At 45.5% G+C, this 14,681-nt stretch overlaps 1 protein-coding gene across 1 annotated transcript; it reads right to left on the bottom strand.

Moving 5' to 3' along the window:
- Window positions 1-12,401: 12,401 nt before the first annotated feature.
- On the bottom strand, window positions 12,402-12,757 carry LOC130833442 (60S ribosomal protein L36-like). The gene has a single exon (XM_057703116.1). It carries the CDS (start codon window positions 12,740-12,742, stop codon window positions 12,443-12,445), a length of 300 nt encoding a protein of 99 aa, XP_057559099.1. The 5' UTR covers window positions 12,743-12,757; the 3' UTR covers window positions 12,402-12,442.
- Window positions 12,758-14,681: the final 1,924 nt, after the last annotated feature.

The raw sequence follows: 14,681 nt of genomic DNA, 5'->3' as shown, positions 1-14,681 counted from the left end.
AGGTTGGGAGCCCAGTATGCCATCCACCTGAGCAAGTCACAACAGCCTCTCTGAGACTCAAAATGTCGATCCATTAATTGAAGTGATTGGATCACGTGATCCTCTAAATCACTTCTGGATGGAAAGTTGTAAAAATCCATTGTTTTTATCTTGGCTAGCATGAACCACAATGGCAAAAATGACTGAAAGAGTAAGATCAAAGAAATGCATTTTTGCATGTGGGTGAAAATTACGGTCTTCCTGAGACAGAGAGGAACACTCAGTTTAACTGAATTGCACTCTTGTTGTGATTCCAACCACATGGAATCAGTGAAGGAAAGAAAAGAACATTGAGTCTTGTCAAATGTGCAACTGATATTTATATTGTAAGTTAATGTATTTTTCTTATCTTGTTGCTGCATAACAGAGACGGTAGGAACAAATCATTGTATTTTTTAAAACATTGATTTGTTCACATGGAAAGAATGGAGAGAAACATAAAACCATGCAATTAGGCCAGCAGTTTAGCAACCTCATTAAGTGGTGTGTATATTTTCCATACGCTCTCATTTCCTTTTATGTAATCTTGCCATAAACATCAGGTAAGTAGGAACAGTGCGCTCATTTATAAATCATATCCCATAGGTTAAATGCTGACATCCACGTTTGAGGCGTTCTAATTTAAATTTAACAGCATGTATTCTTTATACTTCAAGGAAATGATTACAAATGTTTTGGCATCAGAAAAAATAATTGAATTGTCCTTTGACTTCCTTGGGAAACACCCTTTATTTTTTATCCAAAAATATGTCATAATTTTATTTGTGCTTTTGCATGAGACACTGAGGAATTCACTTTTCCATGACACAGAATAACCTTTATTTTCACAAAATAATCCATTAAATATTGAGTACTTAGTATACTACTGTACTAGTAAAGGGAACAAACAGAAGTGGGATGAGAGTGCAGGATTGGCTTTCAAGGACCTTCAAGTACACTTTTTAAAAAAATCCCCATAAAATTTTACCATCACAATAGATTGGATAAATATATTTCAATACATTCATACCATGATTTACAATGCAACAATAAAAAGGAATAAACTGTAGGTACAAGCTGAAACGTGGATGAATCTCACAGACATGATAATTATTGAGAGAAGCCAGGCAGAGGAGTATATTCTGCATGTTTCCATTTATATGAAGTTCAAAAACAGAGAAGACAGTCATGTGGTGTTACAGTAGTGAGTCGTCCCTGTGGTGGTGATGTGTGCATGCGTGTGTGGTACTGACTGGCAGGGAGCATGAAGGAACTTTTTGAGGTGCTGAAAATGTTCTAAGATCTTCATCCAGGTGGTGGTTATATAGGTATTTATGTAAGTGAAAATTCCTCCAGCTCTGATTTAAGATTTTCATGCTTTATTGCGTATGTTACGTTTCCATAAAAATAACCATCACCATCATCACCACTGTCATCATCGCACAGTGGGTTTGAACCTCTACATTCAAGTCAAATTCTAAGACTAGCTCACACATGGAAATTTCTACTCTTAAGTCAAGTTGTTTGAAATAGAATTAAATGCTCTTCTCTACTTTTCTTCCTAGCTTTCCCTTTACACTCCAATCAACAATTGATTTAACAGAAAGTTTAGTGTCCCCCCCCCCCCGCCCCCGACTGCCACTGTATTCTACATAAACTGAATCCTTAGGCTATTTTCTTCATTACCATTCTCTTTGGTTTTCAGTGCCCCTAATAAGTTTTACTGGAATAAGACACACAAAGTTAGGGAGGAAACACCCTGGGGCAGAGACAGCCCATGTCAGGTTGTTCCGTGTGCTGCCCACTTTTCAAAGATTATGTCCCTAATTAAGGCAAACTGGACAAATGGGCCAGTGGTGATCTTTTTCATTTACAAAGGACAGCGTGTAAAGAGCTGGGTGGAAGCTGTGATTAATGTATCACTTTAAATCAGGACAAGAGATGTACTGCCCTTTCTCTGAAAAGAATGCAATGTGATCTTTTGTAAATACAGGTGTGACTATTAACTTAAAGGTTCTCATTTTCCCTATCCTCCTTTCATATACAGCAACAATAACATGTAAGCTTTATAAAAATCAAAATAAGAAACTGGTTGCATTGATGTTTTCCTTTGGCCTTTCTTGTGATGAATGTTAATTCTCATAACAAGATGTTCCCCCAGAACAGATAACTAGAGCCTGTAGTTAAGTAGAAAGACATGTCCAGGGATACACATTCTTGAGAAAGAACTGGGTCTACTCATCTCCTTGTGGCAGAAACAGCTCCATCTTATCTGCCTCCTTCCCTACCAACTTTTTAGCCAGGCTGGGATGGACAATTTTCTCTAGTTTCTCTGTGCTTCCAGTGGACACTGTGGAAGGCTGCTGGGCTAACTTTCTTGTGGGTGCCCCACCATATGGTGGCCTGCCTGGCAGGTGAGCCCCAGCACTGGGCTGAATCACCATGGAGAGAACTATGGGGCTTGGAATAAAAGGAGTGGAGCTGGTGGGGGGGGGGACTGGTGGGGTCCAGATGGACCCTCCAAGGGCCTCACTATGTCCTTCACAGTAGAAGGCTGGCTTTGGGACACCTGCACCAGTGTCACTGGTCTCTTAGCCAGAGAAGCAGCCACAGTGAGCCGAGCAAGGGCCACTATGGCCAAAAGAATAAAGACATTCGTCCCTTTCCTTCCTCTTTTCTGCCCAACATGCTGGAGGAACTAGGCCTTGAAGGTCAGGTGGCAAAGGGAAGGAGCAGGAGAGAAAGTGTTTAAGGGCTAGGTCCTGCGCCCACCAGCCTTCCACTTCAAGGAGCAAAGCATCCAGCTATAGCCTGCAATGGGGACTAGATTGGATTTAAGTCAAGTTTGAGGTTGAAGATTGAAAACAGTCTGAGTTTTAAAACAAAACAATAAAATCTGCCCAAGTGGAACCACTGCTGTGTCCTCTTAATGGGCTCCCTTTTTTGTACTCTCGTACCTATGGGTACCCTCAACGCGAACTCTCTAAACTGTCAAACAGATCACGTCACCACCCTCACCTTCCAATGGCCTTCTACCACACTTAGACTAAAGTCCAAAGTCCTTTCTGTGGCCTTCCACAGTCTGGCCCCCTGCTGCCTCTATGACCCCAATTCCACCCACTCTGTGCATCCCTCTGCTAGTCTAGCCTCTTTTCTGTTTCCTGAGTGTGCTGAGTACATCGTGTCTCAGGGCTTTTGCTGTTCTCTCTGCCGGAAACACTGTTCCCCAGATATGCACATCTCTCTCTTCATTCCATTCTCTGCTCAAAAACTGCGATGTCAGAGAGACTGTCTCTGATCCCTGTCTAAAATAGCAGTACCCCATCCCACATCCAAAAGCCTTTTGCTTTTCCTTTCCATCATAGTTCTCAGAAATACTTGATGGTATATACTTTTAATATGCTACTTATTGTTTGTCTTCGTGTATAATATCTACACTTCATGGGGCAATGATTTTGTCTCTTTTGTTTATCTCAGTATCGTGGGCAAAAAAAAGGTAGTAGATTGGGGAAAAAACCCAAAAACTAAAAAACTAAAACCTCTCTATTTTGTTCTCCTCACATCACAAATTGAAGTTTACTACTTTTCCTTACTTTGAGTCTGGATATGACCATGTGGCTTTCTTAGGTCAATAGGACATCAGCAAACAGAAGTATGAAATGCTATTTTAAATCGGCGCTTGCCTTCCTTTGCTCTTGGGAAGCAGGAGCCCCCCACCCCCCATAAAGAAGCCACATGGAGAACACACCCTGTCATCCTAGCCCTCAGGATGAGGCTCCACACTCCACACGTCTCCAAGTGGAACCAGCAGAAAACAGCAGCCAACTGCTCTGCTGATTCCATGCATAGTGGTTGCTTTAGGCCACTAAGTTTTGGTGTAGTTTTTACACAGCAAGGGCTAACTGATATACTGTATTTGGGAGTACTAGGTACTAAATTAAGTTCCACTGTTGAAACAGTCAAGACACATAGATGACAGCTTCTAGCTCATCTGTCTGTGGGTGATATGCAGAGAACACAGGAACTTACAGAGGAAGTCCTCCAGAACTGGGTTTGAAACTAGCTACACTACTTATTGGTTGTGAGCAGTTGGCTGGGGCAAACTGCTCAGCCTTTCTAAACCTTAGTTAAATATAAAATAGAGAACAGGCCGAAAATACCGACCCAACCTCAAGGTCTGATCTGAGGACCATGTGATGCATGGCACGCTAGCTTGTTAGAAATGCAGAATCTCAGGTCCCACTCCAGATCTGCTGAATCAGAATCTGCACTTAAACAAAATCTTCAGGTGACTTGTGTGCACATTACAGTTTGAGGAGAGCTGTCATAGTACCCTGTCATCACTCAAGATCACCACATCTTGAAGACCTCCAATAATGAAGAGACCCACAGCTTTTCCCTGGGATCTTGCAAGGAAACTCAGTCTAGGCTCTTTTTTCTTGGCTTCCTCAAAAGACTCGGTAGCTTCCAGCTTTTCTCAGGGCTCAGCTAAAAATGCAGTTTAGCGATTTAGCTGAGGAACTGTCAGTGGGCTCTCAGCCCCCTCCCGCTGAAGGATGCCCAGTTGGTAAACTTTTGATCACCCTCCTCTTAGCTCTGCCTGAAAAAGGCCAGGATGTGCCAGGGGAGTGAGCCTTTTACATCTACATCTGCCTCCGGTCCTGGGGGCCTGGCTATTGTTTGCGCCCACATCCCCGCTCCACTCCCCACACCGCAGCGGCGGCCAGGCTCGCTCCTTCCTCCAGGCCAGCTGGACCAGCTCCTGCGGCTGAGCATGCCCAGTGCAGCTGCGAGCGTGGCCCCGGTCCCCAATGCGCAGGTGCCACGTCTCCGGGTTTTGGTGGCCGCCGGCCCGGAGGAGGAGGCGGAGTGGCCTCCGGGAGGAGGGAGCCCTCCCGGGAGGGAGTCCTGGAGCCGCGCGTTGTGAGGGTCCACACAAAGGGTGATGCTAAAGGGAACACCGGTAGGGTCTAAAGGCGTGGGTGACTCGGAGTCACCTGGGGGCCGAGTTAGGGCCGAGGCGAGCCGGAAACCGGCTGGAGCTGCGCCCCAGCATCCCGGGAATCAAAGTGTGGGGGATTTGAGTCTCTGAGGTTGCACTTGGGGGAAGACTTTTTGGAACCACTTAATCTTTCTGTGGCTCAGTTTAAGCCTGGGGTGGGAGAGCGGGGGGGGGGGGGGGCGGAGAGTACTTGCTTTGAAAGATTGTTTTAAGGATTATAGGAATAAAAAAAAGCGTTTAGGACAGTGCCTGAAGCACTGTAAATGCTTTCTGTGTTTATTAAACAAAACAAACAAATAAACACCCCCACCCACGGCTTTGGGTTGTCAGCTTTCGCCAGTCCTGACCCCTCTCCACTCTTTACCCCCCACCCTCGACCCCGGGCCCACAGCCTGCTGCCCATCTCGCTTAGGAGGGGGGTGTCCCCCACCCCTTGCCGGTGCTGCTCGCGAGGCGCCAGCCCGTGCGTCCCCCGACCTCAGGCGCGGAGCACGCGCGGGGGCGCCGGGACCACGAGGGGCGGCCGGGGGAGACCCCCGAGGAGCGCGCTGCGGGGCGGCTCCCCCGGACGCCCCACCCACCGCCCCCCGGCGCAGTCCTCCACCCATCCCGGCCGCCGCCCCCGGCGCGAGGCCGCCCCCCGCCCGCCCGGCGCCCCCTCCCCGCCCCAAGGGCTCGCGGCCGGCCCGGCCCCTGCCCACCCCCAGCCCGGCCGGGCGCGCCGCACTGGGCATGCTCCGTAGCCCGGGCAGGTTGGGGCTGCGAGGCGACAGCTCGGGCTCCGGAGCCGGGAGGCAGAACGAGGAGGGAGACTCGGGGGCTGGGAAGGAGGGAGCGGCCGGCCGCGAGGGGCGACGGGGCCCGGAGCCGGGACACGCCGAGCCCGGCGGGCGGGCGGGCGCAGCGGGCCGGCGCTGCCCCGCGGCTTGGCCAGGGAGCGCCCGCGGAGACCCCTGCCGGGGGGCTGAGGTGAGGACCCAGCGCCCGGGAGGCAGGGGGCGGGGGCGGGGCGGGGCGGGGGCGGGCGGGGGGCGGGCCCGCGCTGGGAGGGGGCTCGGCGGCCGGCGCTTTCTGGGGGGGAGGGGGCTGGTGGCGCCGGGAGCAGTTAGTGAGCCGCACCGCCAGCAAGAGCTCACACACACACGCGCGCACACCCGAGCGCGCACCCACGGAGTCTCCAGGCGGCGGCCGTGGCCGCATCCCCGGCAGCAGCTCCAGGCGGAGTGACAGGTAGGAGAGGGCATATTCCGGGTCCCGCCCGAGGATGCTCCCGCCCGCCCGGGCCCGCTGGGCTTGTTTGCTCCCGGCGGGTGCGTCCCGGACGCGCGCGCGCGCGCACCCTGAGGCCCTGCCCCGGAGCCGGTGCAGGTGCCCGTGCCAGGCGCCGGGCGCGAGCGGGAGGCGGGGGTCCCCGCCGCCACCCCCTCCCCCTGGGTTTCCTTAGACTCAGTCCAGACGTTCGCCGCTTCTAGCTAGAAATAGCTCGGCTCGACGTGTGTATTGGTTGGGAATAGTTGGCACCGTGCGACGCATGTAAATGTGTATGCGTGTGGCTCTTTTTACCTGTTCTGGGGAAATAATTGAATTGATTGACCATTTCCACTTAAGACAACACTGACAGCCCGGCACTCGTTGGGGGCAGTGTTCCAGCCTCCTAAGAGCGTACAAATGACGGAGACTAAAGGTTATCTTATTTTCAGAATTTTAAAGTTGCCTTTTCCTTAACAAATTAAACCCTGTCTACATAGTACAGTACTTCTGACTGTAGACTTTGTAGGCAGTGCTGTTACAGAAGTATGGAAATACGGAGTTCTTCAGTTTCCCAGTGTGTCTCAGTGCAACTTTATCTAGAATCATAAAACTGGCATTTTTTTCCTAGAGGAAAAAATGCAGATGCACATTATAGGTTCACAAATGTGCATGTGTTTGAGAGATGACCCTCAGACTTTTTTTTTTTTTTTTTCCTTTATAACTCTTGAGGTGAGTCTACCTGTTGTTCTAAAGCTCATGTTTGAATTTTAATTCTGGCCAAAACGTCCATGAAAGGTCACCATTTTTACCGTAAATGTGATACATCGTTGCCTGTAAATTGTTATGAGTGAGTGGATATATAGCTGGTTAATAATTGTTTCATTGGCAATAATGTCATTGAAACTTTAGCTGTATAACATCTAAAATAGTTTCCCCTTTATAGAGAAATTAGATTGGTAAAATAAACTGACCAGTAAAAGCAACTAGTGACTTTACCTAGGCAGTCTACATGGAGGTTAATAAAGTGTCTGAGGAACTGTGTTCTTCAGAAAAAAACATAGTATGTGTGTGTGAGTGTGTGTGTAAAATTTTAACTCTATCCTTTTCGCTTTTTCAAGATTCTTGGTTTCAAAAATATATGCTTGAACTGAGAACCTGATATTTTGTGTGCTTCAAACTTCAGTGGTCTAAATTATTAGAATCATGGAGAAGAACAAAAATTTAGCTGGGCAGGGGCATGTGATTTAATCTGACTTATCCATGTTATGTAATCTAGAATGCTGTGTTTTGATAGGACAGTCTTGTGTATTGTTCAGCTGGTGTTTTAATCTATTATGTCATCTTCCTTTTGAAGTTTAATAAATGATGGCCGTCTTGGGAGAACACCTGTTTTCATGAAAATTCACTTTTTAAACAGAATAACGTTTTTTATTGGCATTTTTATGGGCACGAGACTTTTGCTGCCATAACTAGTAACCCTTTGTGTGTAACATATTATAACACATCTGAGGTTTCCCAGATTACTGATTACACTTTCCTCCAACTGTGTTATTACTCAGCCATCCCAATTTAGTTTTGATTTAGTTTTGATGATATCACTGCCTAGCTCTGAATTAATCGCTGGTGAAAATATTATTCTACAGTAACTGTCAAAACAGAATTTCTGAGACTCCATTTGATCACTGGTACACAATGATATGTGTCAGAGTAATGCTACCTTTATTTTACAAATGCACACCCACACAGAGAGCTTTGTTCTAAAATACTCTTTTGCAAGTTTTATATTGGTGTGCCTGAAAAATGTGATTGATGTTAAACTACTTCTGCGATGCCCTGGAATCTTGAGGAGATGTGTTTTTGCCTTATGAGATAGTGAAATAGGTAAGTTTAAAAAGTATTAAGGGTTACCAGAATGATTTTGCAGAAATGGATTTTTAAATGTGTATCAGCTCTTTGAAATATTTCATCCCCAGCTGAGACTTAGCCAGTGCTTTTGGCCGTGCTGTTTTGTCTCTCTTAAGAACAAATCCAGCATCTTTAGATTAATGCGTACTGCTGATTTTGGCAACGTGGGACAGTTGTATTTGGCAATCCAAATGAACATGGTATTTTCCTAGGATACTAGTAAATCCACTTTGGGGTTTGATTTATTAAGAATTGAAACGATGTCTAAGGCTTGCCTAATATTCAGCCCAAACCCACCTTCCAAGTTTTAAAATTGAGGTAAAATTGAGCTTTAGTGCTGTTGTGTTGTTTTCCTTGAACCCGTCAGATGGTATGCCAATTTGCAAAAAGATGTGATAGATAAGTCAGCTTCTGAATTTTGTGTCTGCATTTTCTTATGTAGTCGGCAAACAAATTATCTAATTCCTTCATTCTATCAACTGTTTCTGTGGATTATTTTTTAGAAAAAATACATTAGTAATTAGCTGTCGAGTTTATTTTTTACTTTAAAAACCTTATGTTGAGAATAAATTTGATCTTTGTGGATCACAGCTCTTATGTAATATGGTCACAGGAAAGAAAGATTATGCATTTCTCATGTTCTCCACAAATGCCTTTAATAGTGAGCTCAAGTATTTTGGGGGAGGTAAAAATGTTCTTTGAAAGTTAAACTTATTTTGCAGACTGTGACTGAATTTTCATTGTTTGTGACCACTTGTAAAGTAAGGATGAAACAGTGTGTTTATGAGCACGAAGGACCCAGGTTTTTAGTAAGCCGTCTATCACAGTGAGTCCTGTAAAACCAAGAACTTGTGTGTTTAATATGCAGAATGAGGTCAAGGACTAATGGAGACGCTTTAATGTTCACAGTTAGTGTATTTCATGTCCAGACTGAAGTTTCTAAATTAGTTGCTTTTCACCTTGTAATGTGAACTTGTAGGTCTTATTAGTGTCTGTCAAGAAGACTTACCCACCTATCAGGAAATCAATACAACTCTTCATCTCTGAGTTTACTATCTGTGAGGACACTCAGTAATTCTCAGTACTGTCCATTCTGCACTTCTCTATTTCTCTGTAATATTTAGGAACTATAATAACCCTGTGTAGGTCATTCTTTCATTCCTTAATATTTGTTTTCCTGTTTCATAGTTTTTCTTTTGATCAGGCCTCCTCCTTGAAAGTGGAAATACTTCCTCAAGGTGTAATATTACTTATCTAGTTCTGCCTTAGAATGATACAACTTTTTGCACATTTACAGGCTGGGATGCTTTAGCTCACCACATATACAAATGGGTTTACTTCACCCTGAGGGAAGGAGAGCTGGGTGAAAATGCATCACCAAGTAGATGAGTGAGAAGTTTGCATTGTCCTTACTGGAATGAAGCCTGCTTTTAGAAATCACCCCAGAGTCACTTTTATTCTCAAGACCCATTTCGCTCAATTGCAACCACCACCCCCAACCACCACGCCCAAATCCCACTTTCCAAAAGTCTGTCTGGAAGCTCATGCCTTCAGATGCTTTTCTGATGCTGAAGGTGTAACCCAGGTTCACAGAGGAGATGAAAGCAGTCATGAGACCTTCCACGTCTTAGCTGGGAGATCCTTATGCTCACAAGGATGAAGGGCCAGCAGAGGTTTTATTTTCTCTGCGTGAACTCCATCTACTTTTTCTTTCCTTTTCTTTGCGGAATCAAAAATAGATGAAAGGGACGTAAATCAGAAGACAGTTTTCCTCTGCACACCCCTTTGCCTACTACCTAGAAAACCTTCAATGAAAAGGTCGCGTACCATGTGACTGCAAGATCGTGTTACCTTATCGCCTTGACCGGGAGTCTCCTTCAGGGCCCTGGTCCCCTGATCCTTTGGTGTGCAGAGGGCTGGGAAATGCCACCTCTGGCCACTGAGCCACCTGGGGGCAGGCAAATCTTTGCTTTAAGATACATTGCCCCTCTTAAAGTGTTCTTCTCCTCCTGCACAATTAGAGGAGGAGGTTGGCTCCCTGATATGAATGAAGTAGCCATTTCCTCAGAACAGGAGGGAGGCAGTAACCTGAAGGAACTAATTATAAGCAGCTCCTCCAGAGAGAAGAGATCACAGGCCAGTAGATTCATACTTGACATCTTGCTGTCTCCCCCCAGGACAGGAGTTCTTCGCCTCAGGACCACCCGGTAATGGTCTCACAATGACATTTGGTAGATCCATCTAGCTGGCAAATAATACACCTTTATTTTCACTTACTTCCAAATGACAATTAGGACAGGTATTAGAGTCAGTGATGAGTCTTGGCATTTAATATGTTGAAAAAAGAAGCACATACATTACTATGTGTGCCTTAAACCTTTTTTTTTATAAGTATATTTCAGTATAATTGGTTTCTTTTGTACTTAATTTTATGCATTTCAGAATATTTTGCTGAGAAGGGTCTGTAGGATTCATCACATTGAAGGGGGGTCTACGACCCACTCAAGTTAAAGGACCATTGCTCTCGAGACACTTCCTCTTGGAGGCAGCTGGTGGGGGAGGGTAAGTCGGGGTTTGCTTTCAACAATGTATAGTTGCTGTGACCTTGGGGTATTGGGATCAGGCGGACCCAAGCTTGAATCCTGACTCTGTCATGTATTAGCCGTGTGACTCTGAGCCTCCATTGCCCCATCTGTAAATGAGGAGAATAACCCTATAAGGCAGAAGTGCCCTGCGGTGCAGGGTGAATGATGCCAGCTGTTGTGTTACTGCTTCTATTGCTGCAGCTGCTCTTGGTCCTTCTCCTATTAATACTACTAGTAGTACTACTCACTCCCTTGTTCTCCTCCTCCATAGGGGCAAAGGCCAGTGACAATTCCTATAAAACTTTTAATAAGGGACATGTGCCCTGCCCCTTTGCTAGCACAGAAGTTCTAGTTACCTTTTAGGGCCGCTGTGAATGCTAGATCTTCCTTGGACTTGCCCACGTCCGTGACTGCAGTTGCACGGAGGGGCCTCACGTTAACTCAGCCCTGACTGCCTCGAAGTTCTGTGACTGGGGGGTTTCGAAATAGAACTCAGTGAGCCAGAAGCTCTCTCCAGGGCGTCTGTGTCTCCCAGCCAGGCTTTGAAAACAGCCCAGATGAAGCTGGGTAGCCCTGGAAGGAGAGTGGCATCCTCTAGAATAATTTGGGGATCTGTGAAGTTTAGGGAGAGGTGTCGTGACTCCTGTTTCCCTCCAGGCTTCACGGGCACACTGATGGCAACACCAGTAACAAAACCACAGATGTTAGTTGAGCACTTAAAATGCGCCACTTCAGTGAACCCTCCCCACAGCTCTTTTTCGGCAGTTCCTAACAGAATCTCTGTTTTACATTTGGGGAAATTGAGGCTGGGAAAGGTGAAGTTATTTACTTCAGGGAGTTAAAGTTAGAGATGGGAAGTCAAACCCAGGCAGACTGACACCGGAACCCCAACTTCTAACCACTGTGCTGTGTTACCTGCCACTCAGGTACATGCTGCCAGAAGGTTTGCTCTAATGAAAACTTTTGTGACCATTATTTTAAGTGACAGGGCTGAGGTATGACAGAGACGCTTCTGGCAACCCTGCTGTGACCACGGACTTAAAATGGGAAGTTGAAGATAAAACCACATGCCCTCATCTCATCCTTGATGCTTTTGTTTCCGCAGATACATGGACCAGGAGTCTGAGACGGAGGTTGCTAAATGCTGCTCCGGGTAGCGTAAAAATTAATTTAGTTTTCTGAAGGGTCAGCTTTTCCTGAGTGAGTTTCCTCTTGGTTTCAATCAAGTGTGACCCACCCTGATTCCTCTGAGGGCCTGGCAAGCATCATGGGGGTGTCAGCACCTTTGGGGTGTGGGGTGTGTGCACCAGGAGCTCTGCTCTGGCCCTTCCTGGGGGGGCAGGTCCAGAAGATTTCTGCCAGGCAGGGGCATGGGGCTCAGAGTTGCCAGCACCTCTCCATTTTCAAGAGAAGCATGAAATACAGATTTCGTTTAAGTGTGAGATACATTGCAAAACCTTTAGAAATAATTACAGTAAAAACAAACATGTCAGCCATGGGATGGAAAACAAAACACGTTTGTGGCACATATTCAGCCCATGGGCTCCCCCTTTGAGCCTCTTGTCAACTGTCAGTGCTTGGAAACCCTGTGAACTAGTGTTGTCCCTATTAAGTAAGCAAGGTGCCTTGTTTTTTTTTTTTTTTTCTGGAAACATTTTATTGTGCACAGAGGGGAAGGGGCTCAGTCCTTCTTGGCTGCCGCTTTCCTCATGGCGGCCAGGACTTTGCTCAGCTCTTCTCTCTTCCTCTTGGCGCGGATGTGTGTCCCCACCCTTTTCTTGATGAACTTGAGGGCCCGCTTGTCCTTGGAGACCTTGAGCAGCTCCATGGCCCGCCTCTCATAAGGGGCGAAGCCGCACACCTCCCGGATCACATCCTGCACGAACTTGGTGTGCTTGGTGAGGCGCCCACGGCAGCGGCTGTGCCTCGGCTTGGCCACGTTCTTGGTCACCTTGTCGCCCTTGTTGAGGCCCACGGCCATGGGGTAGCACAGAGCCGTGGCCCCGAGCTGCACCAGGGCCCCAAGGGTCCAGGTCACAGCGGATGCTACTCGCGTGGGGATTCACTAACCTGCTACCAGCACGGTGCCTTCTTCATTCATGCTTTTCCCTTTTTTCCCCCTGTTAAATTTCTCACAAAGGTGGTTGTGCCCATTTATTTCCAGTGGACATTCATTTCAGAGTCTGAATTTCTGCCTGTTTTTCCCGTCTCTCATTTTTCCAAGATGTTAGCAAGTCTACAGAATTGAGGGAGGCAGGACAGGGCTTTCTCTCCTATTTCACGGGGCTCCTTTAAAATAACACCTAAGTGTGGAGAAATGGGTGACTTCATTTATGGGGACGTGGAGGTTCTTTTGCCTACATCACTGGTCTGAATTCTAACCAGTCACAAAATGTCCCCCCTGCTATTTGGTAGTTGCTGGATTTGTCCTGGACGTGCAGAATGTAGATCTGTTTCTGCAGGTCAGTGTTTTAGAGTGCCGTCTACTTAACAGCCCTCATTTTCCTTTTGGCTCTTAAAGGAGGAATCCTATTGGATCAAACGAAAGGGAAGTCCTTTGAGATAGGACATCTGCTGATGCACTATCATTGGATCAATCACCAGAGCCCCCTCTAGAATTTCTACTAATTTGTTGTTTTCATTGGTTTTTAAAATGATGGATGTGATACATTAATATGTTCCAATTGAAGTGATACTGCAGAAATGCAGACACAAAATGTAAAATACCCTTTCCCACCTACACCCATACCCAGATATAACCATTGGCAACAGCTTAGTGCACCTCTCTCCTCTCCTTTTTCTGTGCATTTATATGTATAAGTATACACACATGCCTTTTGCTTACGACATAAATTGATCATACTGTGTATGTTTTCCTGAGAGTTACTTGCCACTTACGTGTATGCCGTGGTGATCTTTCCATGTCCACATACTAGTTATATTTTTCTTCCTAACATTACATAAACTCTGGTAGTACCATAAATAAACTATGGGTGTACCATGTTTTATTTTAACCATTCTCCCATTTCCACTGTTGCAAACAGAAAGATTGAAGATCTTTATACCTATGTCTTCATGGACACGTGCAAGAATTTCTTGTAGATAAATTCCTAGAAATAGAACTATTTGGTCAAAAAGGTATGCACATTTACATTTTGAGAGAGCACTGCCAAACTGCCTTTAACAAAGGTCTGCGTGGAATTTCTATCTCGTGGAACCTCCAGCCATGAATACGGTCTCTAACTGAAGCATGCCCCCTCATTGTTTCAGTGCTTTGCTAGTTCAGTCAGGTCTCAGTTATATACAGTACACCAGGAAATGACTTGAGAAATAGTCTATGTCCTTAAAATTCCTTGAAAATGCGATAATCAAAAAGAATTTACCAATTAATGGGCCAATTAAAAAAACTCATTAGTAAAGACATACCAAGTAGGATCCAAGCTGAAAATCTGTATTCCGATCAATTTGGTTAACTGTGAAACTCTAGATTCCTCAGGCCAGGGACATGTCATAAACACCCTTGAATATACGGTCAAAAAAGTGAGGTGCTGAACAGACCACAGAGGTTTATATTGACCTGGGAAAATCAAATTAATTTCATTGCTAAAAATTCTATCCAGGTGTATTTATAGCTTTAGACTTTCAAGTACTTAATTATTTAAGAATCTCTTTTACCTTCTACTTTCTACTTCAAAAATGAGAAGATTCAGAGATAAATCTATTTTATTGTTTTATTATTTAATGGATACCTGAAGTTAAATTTCACGTTATTTAGAAATGATATATAGACAAAGGGCTGTATAAATTAAAAACTACACTGTATTTTCATTTAGAGACATTAGGAAAAATATGGAAAATCTAGGTTTCTGATTCTCAACTTTTTCCAGAAGTTATATCTTCAGTAGTTATAGATTTTTTCA

Source organism: Hippopotamus amphibius, chromosome 12 (genome assembly GCF_030028045.1).
Source record: "Hippopotamus amphibius kiboko isolate mHipAmp2 chromosome 12, mHipAmp2.hap2, whole genome shotgun sequence".
Lineage (NCBI taxonomy): Eukaryota > Metazoa > Chordata > Mammalia > Artiodactyla > Hippopotamidae > Hippopotamus > Hippopotamus amphibius.
The sequence above is the reverse complement of the archived record's forward strand: the minus strand, read 5'-3'. Positions and strand labels throughout refer to the sequence as shown.

What these genes read in the sequence shown, in the direction of transcription:
- LOC130833442 (XM_057703116.1), bottom strand. Translation starts at nt 12,742, where the DNA reads ATGGCCGTGGGCCTCAACAAGGGCGACAAGGTGACCAAGAACGTGGCC.